Consider the following 20,117-nt stretch of genomic DNA (forward strand, 5'->3'; position numbering starts at 1 on the left):
GGGGTCTGCTAGAGATGCTCTGACAGGCCTAAGCTTCCAACATCACAGGATCGGAAATGCCTGGACACACCATTACTAAGGCAGGAAAGATAATCCGCATGTTCGTCTCTGCAAACTGCACTAAGCTGGCCGATCTTGAGACCGCCCCATCTACCTTGATCTTTACAAACCCTAATGGTGGGGAGTCCACTTTTCTTCATTAGCAGGACACCGGGAGCTCAGTAATTGGCAAATAGACATATGTGACTTGCAGGCTTCAAGGACAGATATGAAAAATTTGAGAAACAAATGTTTGGAGAGGGGGTTTTGAAACTCATTCTCACAAATGGCTTTCCTTCGAGGATCCCAAACTGGCCACAAGGTCACCAACAAGATGACAAAGTTGAGCATGCGGTATAAAATCAAACATAGTGAAAATCCATCTTTTTACCATCGGGTTCACCCGTTTCATTCATGTGTGTCGATGATAAGTTAAATCATGTATCAACATGTCTCCCTTCGGTGCAAAGACAGGCCCCCAAAAACCCGAGACCCACAAAGACACCAGAAGTTTTGTGATACCTCCCAAAGGTATCTACTTTTTCAAATACTTTTGCTCTTGTTTTGGCCTCTAACTTGAATGGAACTAACCTGGACTGGCGTCGTTTTCAGCAGAACTACCTTCATGTTATTTTTGTGCAGAAAAAAAAGTGCTCAAAATTTGACAAGGAATTTTAAAGAATTATTTTTGGAATATGTGAAGATTTATGGAATAAAGATGGACCATATGGGGGGCCACCAGGCCACCACACGGCACACTTTCACACTTTCGCATAATGGTTCTAACGGTTCCTCATATCAGGATGCAGGTATGCACTTGCACACTTTCACATAATTGTGGAAAGACGTGTATAAAGGATTAGGAACCCCAAGCTTTAAGGTTGCGTATACTTCCTTTCTCCTTGAGAGGAAGAGCTAAGGAATGGCTCTAGCCTTGCCTAGAGGAACCATTACCTCTTGAAACATATGTTGCGACATGTTTATGACCAAGTTTTGCCCACCTACAAAGATAAATGCAATTACGTTATAATATTACTGGTTTTAAGCAGGAAGGCCACGAGCCACTAGTGCTTGCATGAGATAGAATAAATGAGGCAATTAGAAATTGTCCAAACCATGAGAAGAAGAAATGGTTAATCCTTCATTTATTTTATAATGCTCTTAATCCCATGAGACTCAACTACGTTGGAGATGACATCCTGCTGGAGGGCTTCGATTCAAGAGGTGAGCATCTCGTCGATCGTAGACATGTAGTTTCTCACCATCTCCTCGAGCTGGCCTTGGAACCATGACTCCATCGAAGGATTGCGAACGAAATTCTGATGAATTTGGGTGGAGTTTTTGTGGGGGATTTGTAGAGGCCAAGGATCTGTAGCTCCAAATTTGCGGGACGATGTTGTTGTGAGACTACCTAAAGCTGTTGTGATGGTTGCGCCGCTGCTCTGATCGACGACCTGATGCTGCCGCGAAGAGCGCGACGTTATGGATTACTACTGCGCTGCTGCAATGACGATGATGCATCCACAATGACACATTGCTGCAATGGTGGTGGTGCTTTTGCGACGATGTTAGAGGTGCTACAAACAAGGGTCGTGCTTCCACAATGGTGGAGGTGCTGCAAACGATGGTGGTCCTCCTGCAACATTTGTGCTGCTTCTATGAAAACAGTGGTGTTTCAGTAACATTCGTGTTGCTGCGAGTGGAGTAAAGTGCGGGTGCGACTGACGCCGCATGTTTGCATGGAGGCATGAGGGAATGTTGGCCAAGTGATGTAGCGTGCGCGCGCCTTTGCATCGAAAGACTAGCGACCCGACCGATCTAGTCAGGTGACGCCTAGCACTCCAATTTTTTAGAGTTACAGTGCTATTAGGCATCGATTGTGTGCTAACTCCATATTTACATGCGCTAACTAGAGATCAGATGGCTGAAATTAGAATTTCATCTAGTCACTTTTTTTTCTTTGACAAACGGCGAACTCTACCATGGATTGTGATGCATGCCTGCAACGGCTTGGTACGTATGTGAGTAAACAGTCAGCAGTGTGAATAAAGCATGGCCTACTTTATAGATACACGAATGTGCTAAAATTTATATCTAAAATGGTATAGTTGAAGGAAATATGCCCTAGAGGCAATAATAAAGTTATTATTTATTTCCTTATATCATGATAAATGTTTATTATTCATGCTAGAATTGTATTAACCGGAAACATGATACATGTCTGAATACATAGACAAACAAAGTGTCACTAGTATGCCTCTACTTGACTAGCTCGTTGATCAAAGATGGTTATGTTTCCTAGCCATGGACAAAGAGTTGTCATTTGATTAACGGGATCACATCATTAGGAGAATGATGTGATTGACATGACCCATTCTGTTAGCTTAGCACTTGATTGTTTAGTATGTTGCTATTGATTTCTTCATGACTTATACATGTTCCTATGACTATGAGATTATGCAACTCCCGTTTACCGGAGGAACACTTTATGTGCTACCAAACGTCACAACGTAACTGGGTGATTATAAAGGTGCTCTACAGGTGTCTCTGAAGGTACTTGTTGGGTTGGCGTATTTCGAGATTAGGATTTGTCACTCCAATTGTCGAAGAGGTATCTCTAGGCCCACTCGGTAATGCACATCATTATAAACCTTGCAAGCATTGCAACTAATGAGTTAGTTGCGGGATGATGTATTACGGAACGAGTAAAGAGACTTGCCGGTAACAAGATTGAACTAGGTATTGAGATACCGACGATCGAATCTCGGGCAAGTAACATACCGATGACAAAGGGAACAACGTATGTTGTTATGCGGTTTGACCGATAAAGATCTTCGTAGAATATGTGGGAGCCAATATGAGCATCCAGGTTCCGCTATTGGTTATTGACCGGAGATGTGTCTCGGTCATGTCTACATAGTTCTTGAACCCGTAGGGTCCGCACGCTTAAAGTTCGATGACGGTTATATTATGAGTTTATGTGTTTTGATGTACCGAAGGTAGTTCGGAGTCCCGGATGTGATCACGGACATGACGAGGAGTCTCGAAATGGTCGAGACATGAAGATCGATATATTGGACGACTGTATTTGGACACCGGAATGGTTTCGGATGAGATCGGGATAATACTGGAGCACCGGGAGGTTATCGGAACCCCCGGGGAGGTATATGGGCCTTAATGGGCTTTAGTGGAAAGGAGGGGAAAGGAGCAAGGGAAGGGGCACCCCCCCCAAGCCCAATCCGAATTGGGAAGGGGGTCGGGCCCCCCTTTCTTTCCTCCCTCCTTCCCCTTCCTTCCCTCTCCCTCTCCAAATAGGAAAAGGAGGAGTCCTACTCCCGGTGGGAGTAGGACTCCCCCCTTGGGCGCGCCACCTCCTCCTGGCTGGCCCTCTCCTCCCCTCCTTTATATACGGAGGAGGGGGGGACCCCATAGACACAACAATTGATCTCTTGATCTCTTAGCCGTGTGTGGTGCCCCCCACCACCATAATCCACCTCGATAATATCGTAGCGGTGCTTAGGCGAAGCCCTGCGTCGGTAGAACATCATCATCGTCACCACGCCGTCGTGCTGACGGAACTCTCCCTCAAAGCTCAGCTGGATCGGAGTTCGAGGGACGTCATCGAGTTGAACGTGTGCTGAACTCGGAGGTGCCGTGCGTTCGGTACTTGATCGGTCGGATCGTGAAGACGTACGACTACATCAACCGTGTTGTGCTAACGCTTCCGCTTTCGGTCTACGAGGGTACGTGGACACACTCTCCCCTCTCGTTGCTATGCATCGCCATGATCTTGCGTGTGCGTAGGAATTTTTTTGAAATTACTACGTTCCCCAACAGTGGCATCCGAGCCTGGTTTTATGCGTTGATGTTATATGCACGAGTAGAACACAAGTGAGTTGTGGGCGATACAAGTCATACTGCTTACCGGCATGTCACACTTTGGTTCGGCGGTATTGTTGGATGAAGCGGCCTGGACTGACATTACGCGTACGCTTACGCGAGACTGGTTTTACCGCCGTGCTTTGCACACAGGTGACTAGCGGGTGTCAGTTTCTCCAACTTTAGTTGAACCGAGTGTGGCTACGCCCGGTCCTTGAGAAGGTTAAAACAACACTAACTTGACGAACTATCGTTGTGGTTTTGATGCGTAGGTAAGAACGGTTCTTGCTCAGCCCGTAGCAGCCACGTAAAACTTGCAACAACAAAGTAGAGGACGTCTAACTTGTTTTTGCAGGGCATGTTGTGATGTGATATGGTCAATACATGATGCTATATTTTATTGTATGAGATGATCATGTTTTGTAACCGAGTTATCGGCAACTGGCAGGAGCCATATGGTTGTCTCTTTATTGTATGCAATGCAATCGCACTGTAATTGCTTTACTTTATCACTAAGTGGTAGCGATAGTCGTAGAAGCAATAGTTGGCGAGACGACAACGATGCTACGATGGAGATCAAGGTGTCGTGCCGGTGACGATGGTGATCATGACGGTGCTTCGGAGATGGAGATCACAAGCACAAGATGATGATGGTCATATCATATCACTTATATTGATTGCATGTGATGTTTATCTTCTATGCATCTTATCTTGCTTTGATTGACGGTAGCATTATAAGATGATCTCTCACTAAATTTCAAGATAAAAGTGTTCTCCCTGAGTATGCACCGTTGCCAAAGTTCGTCGTGCCCAGACACCACGTGATGATCGGGTGTGATAAGCTCTACGTCCATCTACAATGGGTGCAAGCCAGTTTTTGTACACGCAGAATACTCAGGTTAAACTTGACGAGCCTAACATATGCAGATATGGCCTCGGAACACTGAGACCGAAAGGTCGAGCGTGAATCATATAGTAGATATGATCAACATAGTGATGTTCACCATTGAAAACTACTCCATTTCACGTGATGATCGGTTATGGTTTAGTTGATTTGGATCACGTGATCACTTAGATGATTAGAAGGATGTCTATCTAAGTGGGAGTTCTTAAGTAATATGATTAATTGAACTTAAATTTATCATGAACTTAGTACCTGATAGTATTTTGCATGTCTATGTTGTTGTAGATAGATGGCTCGTGGTGTTGTTCCGTTGAATTTTAATGCGTTCCTTGAGAAAGAAAAGTTGAAAGATGATGGTAGCAATTACACGGACTGGGTCCGTAACTTGAGGATTATCCTCATTGCTACACAGAAGAATTACGTTCTGAAAGCACCGCTAGGTGCCAAACCTGCTGCAGGAGCAACACCAGATGTTATGAACGTCTGGCAGAGCAAAGCTGATGACTACTCAATAGTTCAGTGTGCCATGCTTTACGGCTTAGAACCGGGACTTCAACGACGTTTCGAACGTCATGGAGCATATGAGATGTTCCAGGAGTTGAAGTTAATATTTCAAGCAAATGCCCGGATTGAGAGATATGAAGTCTCCAATAAGTTCTACAGCTGCAAGATGGAGGAGAATAGTTCCGTCAGTGAGCATATACTCAGAATGTCTGGGTATAACAATCACTTGATTCAACTGGGAGTTAATCTTCCGGATGATAGCGTCATTGACAGAATTCTTCAATCACTGCCACCAAGCTACAAGAGCTTCGTGATGAGCTATAACATGCAAGGGATGGATAAGACGATTCCCGAGCTCTTCGCAATGCTAAAGGCCGCGGAGGTAGAAATCAAGAAGGAGCATCAAGTGTTGATGGTCAATAAGACCACCAGTTTCAAGAAAAAGGGCAAAGGGAAGAAGAAGGGGAACTTCAAGAAGAACAACAAACAACTTGCTACTCAAGAGAAGAAACCCAAGTCTGGACCTAAGCCTGAGACTGAGTGCTTCTACTGCAAGCAGACTGGTCACTAGAAGCGGAACTGCCCCAAGTATTTGGCGGATAAGAAGGATGGCAAGGTGAACAAAGGTATATGTGATATACATGTTATTGATGTGTACCTTACCAGAGCTCGCAGTAGCACCTGGGTATTTGATACTGGTTCTGTTGCTAATATTTGCAACTCGAAACAGGACCTGCGTATGTTGTTATGCGGTTTGACCGATAAAGATCTTCGTAGAATATGTGGGAGCCAATATGAGCATCCAGGTTCCGCTATTGGTTATTGACCGGAGATGTGTCTCGGTCATGTCTACATAGTTCTCGAACCCGTAGGGTCCGCACGCTTAAAGTTCGATGACGGTTATATTATGAGTTTATGTGTTTTGATGTACCGAAGGTAGTTCGGAGTCCCGGATGTGATCACGGACATGATGAGGAGTCTCAAAATGGTCGAGACATGAAGATTGATATATTGGACGACTGTATTTGGACACCGGAATGGTTTCGGATGAGATCGGGATAATACTGGAGCACCGGGAGGTTATCGGAACCCCCGGGGAGGTATATGGGCCTTAATGGGCTTTGGTGGAAAGGAGGGGAAAGGAGCAAGGGAGGGGGCGCCCCCCCCCCCAAGCCCAATCCGAATTGGGAGGGGGGTCGGGCCCCCCTCCCTCCTTCCTCTTCCTTCCCTCTCCCTCTCCAAATAGGAAAAGGAGGAGTCCTACTCCCGGTGGAAGTAGGACTCCCCCCTTGGGCGCGCCACCTCCTCCTGGCCAGCCCTCTCCTCCCCTCCTTTATATACGGAGGAGGGGGCCACCCATAGACACAACAATTGATCTCTTGATCTCTTAGCCGTGTGCGGTGCCCCCCTCCACCATAATCCACCTCGATAATATTGTAGCGGTGCTTAGGCGAAGCCCTGCGTCGGTAGAACATCATCATCGTCACCACGCCGTCGTGCTGACAGAACTCTCCCTCAAATCTCGGCTGGATCGGAGTTCTTGGGACGTCATCGAGTTGAACGTGTGCTGAACTCGGAGGTGCCGTGCGTTCGGTACTTGATCGGTCAGATCGTGAAGACGTACGACTACATCAACCGCGTTGTGCTAACGCTTCTGCTTTCGGTCTACGAGGGTACGTGGACACACTCTCCCCTCTCGTTGCTATGCATCACCATGATTTTGCGTGTGCGTAGGAAATTTTTTAAAATTACTACGCTCCCCAACAATAGTCTCTCAAGCTTTTGACACGTCCTACAATTGAATGCCATCAAGCACCAAAATAATCATAGTCTAGCGCAAAAGCATGCTTACAGTAGACATTATCATCAAGATGTGGCGCCGAGCATCAATTACAACTGTGATTTTCCGCCTCCCCATCCTTGTCGTCCTCCTTCACCTTCCCATTTATGATTGGCAACCCCCACCTCAATATAATAGAATTCCATTTTATTTTTTAAAATCAAGTTCTGTAATAGTATTGAAACATTAAAACGCCCTACACAGAAAAATATTATAGAAAATCTGATGACAAAAATTCAAGTAAGCATCAAAGAACAAAGACGTGTACAAAAAATAAAATAGAAACTCGGTCCTTTGCGGCCACAAAACATAAACCCACTAGATACTTGGGCCTGGTCTGAAACTTAACAGAAACTTACTCGATATCTAATAAGACTAATGAAAAAACAAACAAAAAATTATAAGAAAAAAATAAATTAGTGGCATTAGTATTACCCTTAAAGGAAAATAAAATATAAAAATACAAAATGCACATAATTTATGCATAAATTGTGTTTTTATATAATATGCAACTGTAAGTGTATAATAGTCAATTTTTAGCAAAAGCCTTCTAAGAAGGAATTAGTTAGTTGCATTGGTGTTAGCTTAAAGGAGAAAGAAAATGAAACGAAAACAAAAGTACAGAAATTTTTTAAAAATCAAAGTTTTCTAAGAAATAATAAATTAGTGGCATTGGTATTACCCTTTAAGAAAGATAATGAAAAATAAAAATTTGACAAAACATTCACACAATTTATGCATAAATTTTGTCTTTTATAATATGTGAAAATAAGCACCTAATAGTGGAATTTTTGCGAAAAAAAATCTAAGAAGGAATTAATTAGTGTCATTGGTGCCGATAAATGACGAGTGGACATGCAGCTACGCGAGGTTGTTATCCCGCCCGTCCATTCCCACATGATTCGTGCAGTTCGAATACATCAAGCGTGTATAATGATTTTTTTTGCACCGTATACAACTTGTATGGCTTGCGTATTACCTCTGACCTCGCCAGCAGCAGGCCCACAGTGCAGCCTCACGCAATGAAGGCGATGCACATTAAGTACATGTCAGTCTCACCAACTATATGCACCACGCTCCCCTCGGTCTTTTTAAATGCCTGGCTTGCTTGTTTCTACTGCTCAACTATTTTTCTCCGTGATCACTCCATACATCACAGTCTCGCCGGAGTTCACAAGCATGGGTTCATCCATGTCCCGGCACAACTCCATACCACCAAAACGGACATACATCACAATCTCTCTCTCTCTCTCTCTCTCTCTCTCTCTCTCAGCAGTTCATTGGCTTCTCTAGCATCTCCAAAACGGACACGGCCATGGGGTCGTGTTTTTGTAGCAAAATTCCTAATCTCGGGCTGGCCTGCATGAGAGCTTATGTTCTGTTTGAGGATACCAACCAACCAACCAGACTGAGAAGCAGCAAACCTGCTATTGGAAATTGGAATACAGGATTGTACATGCATAGCAAGCAAGAACCAAGTAGCAAAAACTCGAGCAACAACCTTCACCATCTGACGAACTGGATACCATGCACTACGTTGATGAAGGATCCATATATAGTGCAGGCTGGGTGAGTAACTTTTACTTACTAGGAGCAGGCACCATTTACTATGACCCAGGTCACGAACAATAATTACACTGACGGGTACCCTGCAACCCTGCACCCTAACCATAAACACAACAGCCTTTCTCCACCAAATTCAGTAATGGCTGGACAATGTCTACTGCATTAATGTTGTGTATTCACTCACTTTCCTAAGTATTGCCAGAGTGTTCAGTTAAGCACTATATTAAGTGTGAATCGCATGGCAGCAATCGTCGGTCAGGATAACATCCTCGCGTAGCACTATGTCCCAAAAATTCGCGTCCCATTGGTGCTACCTTAAAGAAAAAAGGAAATGAAATGAAAACTAAAGCAAAATTTAAATAATGAATTAAGAAAGAATGACTAAGTAGCATTGATATTAACCTTTAATTAATAAAAATAATCTTGTACACGACTTTGCAGTAAATTGCACTTTTTGTAATTGCAAAAGGTAAACATATAATAGTGCAATTTTCACACTGCAGTATGGCTAAATATAAGGCTTTTTAGAGATTTCAATGCGGACTTCATACGGAGAAAATAAGTGAATCTACACTCTAAACTATGTCTATATATTCATATGTAGTCCGTATTGAAATCTCTAAAAGGACTTGTATTTAGAAACGAAGGGAGTCCTATATACATTTACACTCACCCATCTTGAAAACGCCCATATAGTAAAAAAACAAAAAATGACTAAAATGAAAAACAAAAATGCACACAAATAGAAGAAAAAGACAGACAATGAGCAACGGGCTTCAAGCCCGATAAAAAATCAACTGACCGCAACAAGGACAAGTCAAAAATTCAACATCTTCTAAAATATTCAACACGAATCTTTTGTTTTTTTGAGGGAATTCAACACGAATCTTGACAATAGAATCAATGGTCAGAAAATTGGCTTACTCAAATTTAACAACCAGGCAACTTATACATAGCTAAAGTGATATTTTCAATCTTTCGTCAGTTACAAATTTCTAGGGAAAGGCCTAGATATTGCAAGATCAAGGAGCATTACTGCAGCGAGCACATGCCGGACGATGGGCTTGTCGCTGTTGATCTTGGGCAGCGCTTAGCTGACACTATCCGCAGCAGTGGCTCGGCACTGACACGGAGCACGACTCCATCGAAATAAGAACCGGAATGGAAGAGAAAGATCCAAATGTTTAATTTTATTTGATCCCCGATCAGCCGTACACGACCTCAGCTGCAAATGTTTACATGCCCCGCTCGACAACAATTCAACACACACACGACACGAGATGAACCAGGAAGAAAAACACACGCACAGCCGGCGCGCCATCGCCGCCGGAAGAAGAAGAAGACGAACCCCCGCCGCGTCTGCAATACTGTATATATGGTTTACTTGCCGACGATGAGCGAGACGAGCGCGTCCCTGAAGTGCCCGTGCGCGCTGCCGGCGACGGCGTCCTCGAGCTTGGCCCCGAACTGCTCCTGGTAGGCCGCCCGGATGCCGTCCATGTCCACGTCCGACCGCGTCACCGCCACCCGCGCCAGGGCCTCCTTGCCGTGGTGGTCCGCGCCCTCCCTCAGCGCCGCCGCCATCACCTGGCTGAAGTACCTCTCCGGCGTCGCCAGGCACTGCACGGCCTCCCTCAGAGCCTCCTCGCTTCCAAGATCCTCCTCGATGTGCTTGCCGTGCAGCTCCTTGTAGTACTTGAAGGTCTGGACGAGGTGAGGCTTGCTCCTGGTGGTGAGGATCCTGACCACCTCGTCGTTCTCCACCAGCTTGCCGCCGGCGGCGCTCTTCACCGCCGCGCCCAGCGCCTTGGCCTCCGCCTTGGCCGTGTCGTCGCTCACCTTGGGCCCTTCGTACCGGTACGCGCTCACCAGCCCCACCAGCAGCTGCACATCCACAAACACGTACATCAGACTCGACCTCCTCCATCTCCATGGCCATGGCTCTCAAGAAGAAAGAAAGAGAGAGCTTACGCTGCAGTATGGCTTGTCCTTGGCGCGGTAGGCGACGTCCTCCTCGAGGGAGTGGTGGAAGAGCGCCATGTAGGCCTTGCGCGCGCCGAGGAGCTCCTCGGCGGAGCGGGTGCAGGCGACCTCCACGACGATGGCGGCCGGGTGTGCCTGGTGGAGGACGTGGTGCGCGAGGCGGGCGTCGCGCTCCCACGGGTGCATCGCCCACAGCACCATCAGGTTCTTGAAGCGGGAGAACTCGGCGGCCAGGTGCAGCATGTACTCGTCCTCGCACCGCTCGATCACCCCGTGCTCCTTGAACAGACCCGGGAAGCTCTTTCGGAACCCGGACCGCTTCTCCGGCTGCCTCCGCCAGTTCGCCAGCGCCGCCACCATCGTCGGCTCGTCCACGCCCAGACCTCCCAGACCTACATCATCGATTTCGAATAATCACAACGAAAATCCATATCGATAACTCTAAGAAACGATCCATATCAATCATGAACAATGTCGTAGGAGTCAACGAGTATCGATGTAACAAACCTGAGAAGGCCTTGGTGAGCGCCTGAACTTCGTCGGCCATTGTTGCCCTGACAAAAATGCTAGCCAAAGATTTGAGGAGATGGAGGCGATGGGTACGGGTCGCTCGCTCGCTGAATTCGCTGTGTGCTCTGCCCCTCCTTCTGGACGATCTTTATACTCGGAGACGGTGTGTTTGGGAAGGCAATTATGGGCAGCGCTGGTGTTTCAATTCAATTGGGGGTATAATTTTCACAGCTAATCGAAGAAAAGGCTCGTCAATGGTTTACACATGGGTGCCACATCTGCGTATGCACACCGATCCCATCTAATTAATGAAGCGACAACTCACGACGCGATGGGTGGGCGCATAGCAGTATTTGCATCGTGCAACACGGGGTGATTATGGATGACGACCGCTATAATTGTCCGCTGTACTACGCCCTTATCACGCTGCGGTCACACCAGATATAATTTCTTCGGATACATTATTTTCCAGGATACAATGGTCATCAGGTGTTACCCCATTTCACAAAAAATTGCCATTTTTACACATTTGAAAGTATTTTAGGTCCCCTAAAAAAATGAAAGTATTTTAGGTGCATGGAAAAAAAATACCGAGAGAAAATTTGCGATGTGGCAAGCCCGTATACCTAATAGATCCCTAAATGGGGTAAAAACTGATGAAATCTTTCGTTAAATAGGGTTAAAATAACTAGCAAAACTTTCACTAGATGGGTAATCTCAATAAAAATATGTTAAATATGGTAATTTGCTTTTAAAATATGAAATCAAGGGTAAAGTTGGAATCCACTCAATATTAATAGATCAGTAAATGTTTCTCTAACAAACTAATGATCTAAACGTGTTTTTTTCCTTTGTGGGGAATAATATACAATGTGTTACTCCCTCCATTCCACAATTTAGTGCGCAAAGTTTTTTTCTTAAAGTCAAACATCACAAAATTTGACCAAGTTTATTGAGAAAATTATCAACAATAGTAATAAAACAATACATGTAGATATGAAATTATATCATTTTATGTAGTGATATGAATTTGTATAATATACATGTAGATATTTTTCTCTACAAACTTGGTAAAAGTTGATGAAGTTTGACTATCTAAAAAATCTATATGCACTACATTATGAAACGGAGTAAGTACAATACAACATGTCATTGTAAGCACAGACTGCCCTTGTTGAGGGAAATCTAATCTTGTGATCAACTTAGGAAGGGCATGTGAGGAAGAGTTCAAGAGCATTTATATTACTTTTTTAGGGATATTGCAAATATTTTGAGGTCAGAGGGATTCAAATAGCTCAGCTAATATTTCCAGCAGATGAGAAGTGACAAGAGGTAAAATCATCATTAACTTATAGGAGATCTGCATCACATGATGAAGGTCCCAAGTCGTCATGGCCCACGGAAATGGAAGAACACATCACATGAACAGGTTGCACCTCATTTCAAATTGATGATCATAGTGGCAGTGTAAACTCTGCAGTCCACGGTGTCATCCTTATCGTCGCCACCAGCATGGTCATTATTTTATTGCAATCATGCAAGCAAGGTTGGTTTATGTCTTATTCAATTTAAGGATGTTCCTGAGCACAACTTCTATTTCAAGTTTCTGCCACTAGGTCACGTACCAGCAACCGGACATCATATAGCTTGTTGTCTTTGGCTTCTCTCTAACAAATCAATCAGAGCTTTGTACAACCTAGTTAGCTGGAAATTAAGGGATTAAAGAAATGATTGAGGAAACATTTCTCACTCACCAATTTAATGCAGCTTGATTTGTAAGTTCACACCACCGTCGTCCATGCCTAACAGTGTGAAGATGTGACGAGCGATTTTTTTCAGTTGAAACTTGTGGCAAAAGAATCACACGAACATTTAGACGATGTGAAGAACATGTACTGTCAAGGCTATGTATAGTAGATACAACTAACGTGTGGTCCAAAATAACTAATTATTATCATCCATGTATGTATGTTGGGTCACATTCTTCAATTATATAGCGACCCCATTATTATCCCTGAGGAAACTGGGCGCATGGCAAAGGACAAGATCATTAGTGACTTGCACACAACCAAATCACCCCTATAATATTGAAGATTCAGATATGGTTGTTGATTTGTTTGCATAAGAAGAAGCCATTGGGCATTTGACACACAGCGACCCTATCATAGTTGTCCATACATCTTTCGTCAAAGGCCTGGTTTGATATTAGAAAACCATTGGTCAGATCAGCGTGATCCACGAGAACACTTATTTTCTCTAATATTTTAGGCTAGCAGTTCTACAGTCAGCTCAACCATGCCAACTGTCCTTCTAGTTTTCTTGTGCACAGTTGTTTTGATTCTACTACTTATAAAAAAAAATTGTGCTCTTCCAAGCAAAAAAGAATCGACAAATAGAAAAGGATGGAACGAATAAGTGTGGGTTTCAGAGAGAAAGCAAAAAAGGCTTTGAAATGCTTTGCGAAATGTGGCATGTTCTCAGCTTTGGAACCGGCGCATGGAACGTGCAAGCATGTCCACCGTTTTTTTGAAAGGCTATTCAGTTTATCTTGGAGCCCATGACGCTTCTCGTTCTAAATGAACGGCTAAAGTAGTAAAGCGTGAGCAAATTACGCATCTTTGCATGGTGGAAACAGTGTGGTTTTGGAGATTTGTTTGAAGCTCTCCTTTAGAAGGAAACCTTGCCGGTTAAGCAATGCCCATGTGTTTCCCAGATTCAGCTTCCAGCATGAGAATGTCTACTTTTGTTTCTGATTATTATTTTTATCATTGTTACTGCTAAACTCCTTTGTTGTTGCACATGCTCATCTTCCCAAATAGTGGTGGGTGAGTGGGAGGAACAGCTAGTTTGAAACTGCAGAACTGAATAGATAGAGGAGAGGAGAAATAAATTCATCAAGGCGCCTGTAGCTCAGTGGATAGAGCGTCCGTTTCCTAAGCGGAAAGTCGTAGGTTCGACCCCTACCTGGCGCGTTTTTATTTTCTGTATATTTCTTTTGTGCTTAGTTGGTGCACTATTTTTTAAGTATCTTTTTTTATTTCACAAGAGGAGAAGAGAGGGTATGAACAAGTACTTCTCTTTTTAGTCCGCATATAAGTTTTGGTCAAAGTCAAGCTTTGTAGAGTTTCACTAACTTTATATTAAAAAATATAAACATTCACAATATGAAATCAATATTATCAGATGCACCATGATACATTTTTTCATCCTATATAGTTTTAGTATTGTAGATGTTCATATTTTTTAATGTAAATTTAGTCAAAATTTGTGTAGTTTGACTTTGATCAAATCTTATATGCGGAGTCAAAAGAAATGGAGGGAGTATGAAACATGTAAGAAGTGTGTAAATGATACTCCTACTGATTTTTTTTTAACTCTCAGGATCCAATAAGAAGATGGTGAGGGGAAGTCTGAAAATACACAAGTTCTAAATACGATACTTCCTCCGTAAAGAAATATAAGAGCATTTAGATCACTAAGTACAGTGCGGCATGAGCAAGTCTGAAAAATAGTTGAGGCAAGCATTAACTTAAGAATTATTACAGCGTGTGTTATAAGACGGAAGAAGGAATAATTCAGTACTAGTATTATTACCCACCTTTTTCCAGCAAACAAATCTAATTACCTCTTCAATGCTGATTAAATAGGAGCAATGAACATACCCAAAATGCCCCTCGCATGACCTGTACTACGCAACATCAGCCAGGCTACTACCTAATTACAAGCTGGATAACCGTGGCACCATTAAAACTCATCACTGAGAACCTAAAATGAGCCAAGAAAAACACAATCAAAAGATGCACGCGAAACACACGAGGAAATAACTAGGCGAAAAGCCCATTGCCGGCGAAGCTTTCAACCCTGGTGGTGCGGTGTGCGCCTGCCATGTGTGGCTGGTGCTGCTGCCTCGAGTGCATCCATAACATCCCTCCCCTCAATCTCCTCTTCCTCCACTTCTCCTCGGCTCCACGAACGGGAAGCGAGGGAGAAGAAGGAGCGCGAACCCTCAGCCCCATGGCCTCCATCTCGGTCCCGAACCCTGCCCCTTCCCCAACCGAGGACGCGGAGAGCATAAGAAAAGCAGTGCAAGGTACAATGATTCAATCGAGTTTACCTCGTTTTTGTAGCTCTCCTGGTCGATTCTTTTGCGAGATGGCTCGAGTCTGTTTTGTTGTTGTCATTTGAAAAAATTGGAGGGCAGGGAGATTGGGAGTTTGGGACAATGATTGTTCTTGGTGGCAAGTGATTGCCAGTAGGAGTCCATTGATATTGATGTTGTTGTTTTTCGCTCCGACGCGAGAAGAATCCGTACTGAAATCGAGAAATGGGCAGGGTGGGGGACGGACGAGAACGCGCTGATCGAGATCCTCGGCCACCGGACGGCGGCGCAGCGCGCGGAGATCGCCGTGGCCTACGAGGGCCTCTACGACAAGCCCCTCCTCCGCACGCTCCAGGACGAGCTCTCCAGCCACTTCAAGGTAATACACACCTTCACCTCCATGGCGACCTCCATGTGCTTCGTCGTCCCCAGACACCAAAATCTCCATGTGCTTCAGGGCGCGATGACGCTGTGGGCGATGGACCCGGCGGCGCGGGACGCCAAGCTGGCGTACAAGGCCCTCAGGAAGAAGGGCGGGGACCGGCACGCCTGGGTGCTCATCGAGGTCGCCTGCGCGTCGTCGCCGGACCACCTCGTCGCCGTCAGGAAGGCCTACTGCTCCGCCTACGACTCGTCGCTCGAGGAGGACGTCGCCGCCTGCCCGCTCTACAAGGACCCCCTCAAGCAGGCAAGGCCGTGCGGATCCTGGCATTCTCCTCCCTTTTTGTCGCCGCCGTGGGTTGATTTCTTGCTCTTGCCGTTGCCGGTCAGTTGAGCTGAGCGTTCGTGTATGCGTGTGCAGTTCTTGGTGCGCTTGGTGAGCTCGTACCGCTACGGCGGCGAGCACGTCGACGGCGAGCTGGCGAGGGCGGAGGCGGCCGAGCTGCACGGCGCGGTGGCGGCCAAGAAGCAGCCGCTGCACGGCGACGTGGTCTGCATCGTCAGCTCCAGGAGCAAGCCGCAGCTCAAGGCGACGTTCCAGCACTACAAGCAGGAGCACGGCAAGGCCATCGACGAGGTCTACTTTCTGCGGCGCCATTATTTTTCTACAGTTAAAAAAGAACTGAACACACAAAAATGAACTACAGTACCTATTTTTATGCGCCGCAAATTCACAGGTTCTCGAGGGCAATCGCAACGACAAGCTCTCCGCGATGCTGAAAACCGCGGTCTGGTGCCTGACATCGCCCGAGAAGCATTTCGCAGAGGTAATACTCAAAAGTTCAACCTTTTCCAGGCTGCTTCTGTTCTGATGTTCTTCATGGCTCTGCCTTCTCCAGGTGATCCGGAGCTCGATCATCGGGCTCGGCACCGACGAGGAGTCCCTGACCAGAGCGATCGTCTCGCGCGCCGAGGTCGACATGAAGAAAGTCAAGGAGGAATACAAGGTGAGGTACAAGACGACGGTGACCAAGGACGTCGTCGGCGACACTTCCGGGTACTACCAGGGCATCCTGCTCACCCTCATCGGGGCCGAGTAGCCATTGCTAGGATCATCCAAGCTCGGAGGATGCAGTTCAATGGCGTATTGTTTGCTACTTAGACCGTTCGATCCAACAGAGTGACATTGTCGTGTGTACAAGTACAATCTAGAGAGTGAAGTGTTGATGTTGTGAAATAAGACCCTTGGCAGTTCATTTATTGGTGTATTCAGCACTAGCTTGAGACAATGGTACTTCCATCACGATTTGACTTATCCGAAGATACACGGTGCCATGGTATCATAAACTCATTTTATGCACAATAGTTGCGGCGATTCGACTCTAAGTAACACAGAACGAACGGTAGAACCAAACACACATCCTATTTCATCAACAGGCGGGTGCAGTCTCACTTCTTCCTTGCAAGAGCAGCTGCGATCCCACCGACGATAAGTCCTACTGCAGTTGTGGCGATTCCTATGCCAATCACACCATCTGCACGGAACAGGGCTATCAGTATCTGTAGCCAGCATACATTGCTTGATTTTGAAAACTCAGCATAAATTACTCATAGCGCACTGTTGTCACTTCAACAGATAAAATTATCACATACTCCCTCCGTCCCATAATATAAGAGTGTTTTTTACGCTACAACGCTCAACGCTCTTATATTATGGGACGGAGGGAGTAGTTTTCTACTGAGGATTGAGGAACATATAAAAAAGATCAAACTGCCAATGGATCGTAGAAAAGTATGGTTGATTAATTCTTACCTTTAGCAATTTTATCCTCTATTGCCTTCTTCAGAGATGATGCCTGCCTCCAATCTGGTTGAATCTACAAGAAAGGGGTCAAGATAAATTAAAAGGGGGAATTTAAAAGGCGGCAATATCCTTAAACGGTTGAAAAACATATGCACTTGTATTCAACTAGTATGGAATATAAAGATGATGGTCCCAGATTACCCCTTAAACAGTTGAAAAACATATGCACTTATATTACCCCATAAAGTTTGTTTTGCATATTTTTGTCTGAATTTTAATTGTATCCCAAGTTTAAAGTGTATACTGTAGCTCACATAGATAAGTATGTCTAACTAACATGTCCGGCACAAAAATGCTACTTGGGAATTAGGCTCAAGCATAGCCAAATCTTGAAATGGAGTAGCACACAAGGAATCAGCAACAAGCATAGCCACGTTCTTGAACTGCTTAGCAAGAATTAATCGACAAGGATAGGTGTGGAATCAATAGAAGTATAGAACACGTGACACAACAGTTGAATGACTTTGCTGTTTGCAAACAATTACAAAATACTGTTATCTGCATAGCCACATATCAATTGTCTATCAGTCCTGCCGCAGAAAAATCGATTGTATATCACAACAGCTGCAAGATTAATGAGAGGGAGGGTGATTTAAGGGACGATTTCTTGGATGGTGCATATGTAGGAAAATTATTTTCGAGCCTGATTAAGAAATCAACAAACTTTAGGAGCCACAAATATCAAGAACCTTTACTTTAGTTGCACAAACCTTGGTGGAATCAAATATTTGGTTTGTCACTATGTCATCCAGCACAGAAACAGTACAAGTAAATAGTTACGCAAGCAATATGCAAATAAATTCCACATGTGTCACCCAGCAAACCAGCATAGAAATAACACTAGTTGGTTGTTACACAAGCAAATAAGATGATGGGTTACCACAAGTTCACAATACATAGCCACTTGCATCAACTGCATGTATGACATTATCAAATATTTGGTTTGCAGTTAAGCTCAAAACCAGTGAAATATTTCTTTCCCTTTTACGAGCAGAAACACTAACCACACATCAAGAAAGAATGCATTATATAAGGCAACCAGAAGGTAGTGCAAGAATACCTCCAAACAACGGTCCGCAAGTTGCCGGCTCCTTACATAGTTACCATTTCTGTAGTGCCCAACAGCCAGCAAATACAACTTTTCTCTAGTCTGCAGTGGGCTGGTGGTCTTATCAAGAGAAGCTGTGCAAGTAGAACAAACAATTTGATCAAAACAGAGTTGAGAAGAATAGATAGCAAAGTAAGATAATAGGTTGCAAGGAGTAAATTTTCTACCATGCAAATAAAAAAGTTATCTGACCTTCAATCATGCCAATTCCACGGTTCACATCATCAGTCTGCTTGGAATGGACGAGAGCCCAAGATAGCCTCATAATGCTATCATTTTTCTGTTCCTCGGTTGCAGCCTCAGCAACCTCTCTTTCACATCCCTAGGTACATATAACCATGAATATAAGCTCTGCTTGCTCATCGAAGATATTTAACAAAACAAAATAATTTGTGAACATAGAAGGGGAACAGAAAGCATATATTTAACAATAGTAACAGACAAAAATATATGACTTAGACAGTTCGTGTTTGCAAACAGGCATAAATTCTGAGTGAGACATTTCAGAGCTCAGTTAACCATCTAATGATTTAGTAAAAGACATGTACTATACGAGACCAGATGGGCATCCAACATTGCAATTTGGTAAATCCATGCTACTGTCATTACAAAATCACATCAACTAACTGAGGATACATGTCACGCCAAAGCACCGACGGTTCAAACAGATACGGCTAATCTCCCACCACCAACGGTTCAAACATATAAACCATGAATAATCATCGGAATCAGAACTATAAGTTCTAGTTGCTCGTCTAACATAATTAACATAACAGGATAGTCTGTGAACATTGCAAAAGAACAGAAAGCACATATATACTGAACAAAAGCAACAGCAAAGAATATATGATTGAACAGTTTGTGCTTGTGAACACTACATAAACAGATAACAGTAACCGAATGAACATGTCCAAGTTCCGAGTGGACATCTCATAGTGAGTTAACTATGTGATGACTTTAGCAAAATCCATAGCATCCGATACTACAAGAGACAAAATGGGAATCCAAGTATCCAACATCCGAACTTGGTAAATCCAGGCTACTGCCACTAAATAATGGCATCATCAACTAACTGAACAAACGTGGTAAGGCACCACTGATTCAACAATCACGGCTAGTCTCCCACCACCAGGACAGCATCAAGCACCACGAAGCTTTGCAATAACGATCCACTCTCCTTTTCTACATATATTTTCGTGCTTCGCATAATATGATGCGTGCATCCTAGAACCAATTAACCCCCCCTCTACAGCGCAGGACACCACAGCAGCGAAAGATCCATTAAGTAAAGCGAGGGGCTAAGGGGAGAGAGGTGGGGAGCTCTTACGGCGATGATGTCGCGGTCGCACCAGGGGATGTTGTCGCCGCCGGAGAAGAAGGAGCCCACCGACTCGAAGAACTTGCTCATCTGCGCCTCCATGGCTCTCGGCCGATCTGCTT

At 44.6% G+C, this 20,117-nt stretch overlaps 3 protein-coding genes and 1 non-coding gene across 5 annotated transcripts; 2 read left to right on the forward strand and 2 right to left on the reverse strand.

The window, feature by feature from the left end:
* Positions 1-9,905: 9,905 nt before the first annotated feature.
* Positions 9,906-11,551, reverse strand: LOC123181844 (annexin D4). The gene is made up of 3 exons (XM_044594241.1): positions 11,223-11,551; positions 10,704-11,107; positions 9,906-10,616 (listed from the first exon to the last, which is right to left on the reverse strand). The coding sequence occupies exons 1-3, from the start codon at positions 11,260-11,262 to the stop codon at positions 10,113-10,115; spliced, it is 948 nt and encodes a 315-aa protein (XP_044450176.1). The 5' UTR covers positions 11,263-11,551; the 3' UTR covers positions 9,906-10,112.
* A 2,573-nt stretch (positions 11,552-14,124) lies between these two features.
* Positions 14,125-14,197, forward strand: TRNAR-CCU (transfer RNA arginine (anticodon CCU)). The gene has a single exon. It is a non-coding gene; the product is annotated as a tRNA-Arg (tRNA).
* A 789-nt stretch (positions 14,198-14,986) lies between these two features.
* On the forward strand, positions 14,987-17,026 carry LOC123181845 (annexin D3). 2 transcript variants are annotated; one of them, XM_044594243.1, is made up of 6 exons: positions 14,991-15,315; positions 15,558-15,703; positions 15,782-16,012; positions 16,127-16,342; positions 16,443-16,532; positions 16,605-17,026. In XM_044594243.1, the coding sequence occupies exons 1-6, from the start codon at positions 15,111-15,113 to the stop codon at positions 16,803-16,805; spliced, it is 1,089 nt and encodes a 362-aa protein (XP_044450178.1). In that variant the 5' UTR covers positions 14,991-15,110; the 3' UTR covers positions 16,806-17,026. The 2 variants fall into 2 exon arrangements, with proteins under 2 accessions (XP_044450177.1, XP_044450178.1); XM_044594242.1 differs by having other exon boundaries at positions 14,987-15,315; positions 15,558-16,012.
* LOC123181846 (mitochondrial fission 1 protein A) lies at positions 16,935-20,117 on the reverse strand (the record flags this gene model as incomplete). Its single annotated transcript, XM_044594244.1, is given in 5 exon segments — positions 16,935-17,240; positions 17,519-17,582; positions 18,630-18,751; positions 18,870-18,999; positions 20,005-20,117. Coding segments are annotated over 5 exon segments (495 nt in total). The 3' UTR covers positions 16,935-17,154.

This window comes from Triticum aestivum, chromosome 1D (genome assembly GCF_018294505.1).
Source record: "Triticum aestivum cultivar Chinese Spring chromosome 1D, IWGSC CS RefSeq v2.1, whole genome shotgun sequence".
In the NCBI taxonomy this organism is placed as follows: domain Eukaryota; kingdom Viridiplantae; phylum Streptophyta; class Magnoliopsida; order Poales; family Poaceae; genus Triticum; species Triticum aestivum.

Bases quoted from the DNA above. Each gene is read 5' to 3' on its own strand.
- LOC123181844 (XM_044594241.1), bottom strand. From the start codon at position 11,262: ATGGCCGACGAAGTTCAGGCGCTCACCAAGGCCTTCTCAG. The intron at 11,108-11,222 runs GTTTGTTACATC...TCGATGATGTAG, and splicing joins GCTCACCAAGGCCTTCTCAG to GTCTGGGAGGTCTGGGCGTG. The intron at 10,617-10,703 runs GTAAGCTCTCTC...GTGGATGTGCAG, and splicing joins AGGACAAGCCATACTGCAGC to CTGCTGGTGGGGCTGGTGAG.
- LOC123181845 (XM_044594242.1), top strand. From the start codon at position 15,111: ATGTGTGGCTGGTGCTGCTGCCTCGAGTGCATCCATAACATCCCTCCC. The intron at 16,013-16,126 runs GCAAGGCCGTGC...ATGCGTGTGCAG, and splicing joins ACAAGGACCCCCTCAAGCAG to TTCTTGGTGCGCTTGGTGAG. The intron at 16,343-16,442 runs GTCTACTTTCTG...GCAAATTCACAG, and splicing joins ACGGCAAGGCCATCGACGAG to GTTCTCGAGGGCAATCGCAA.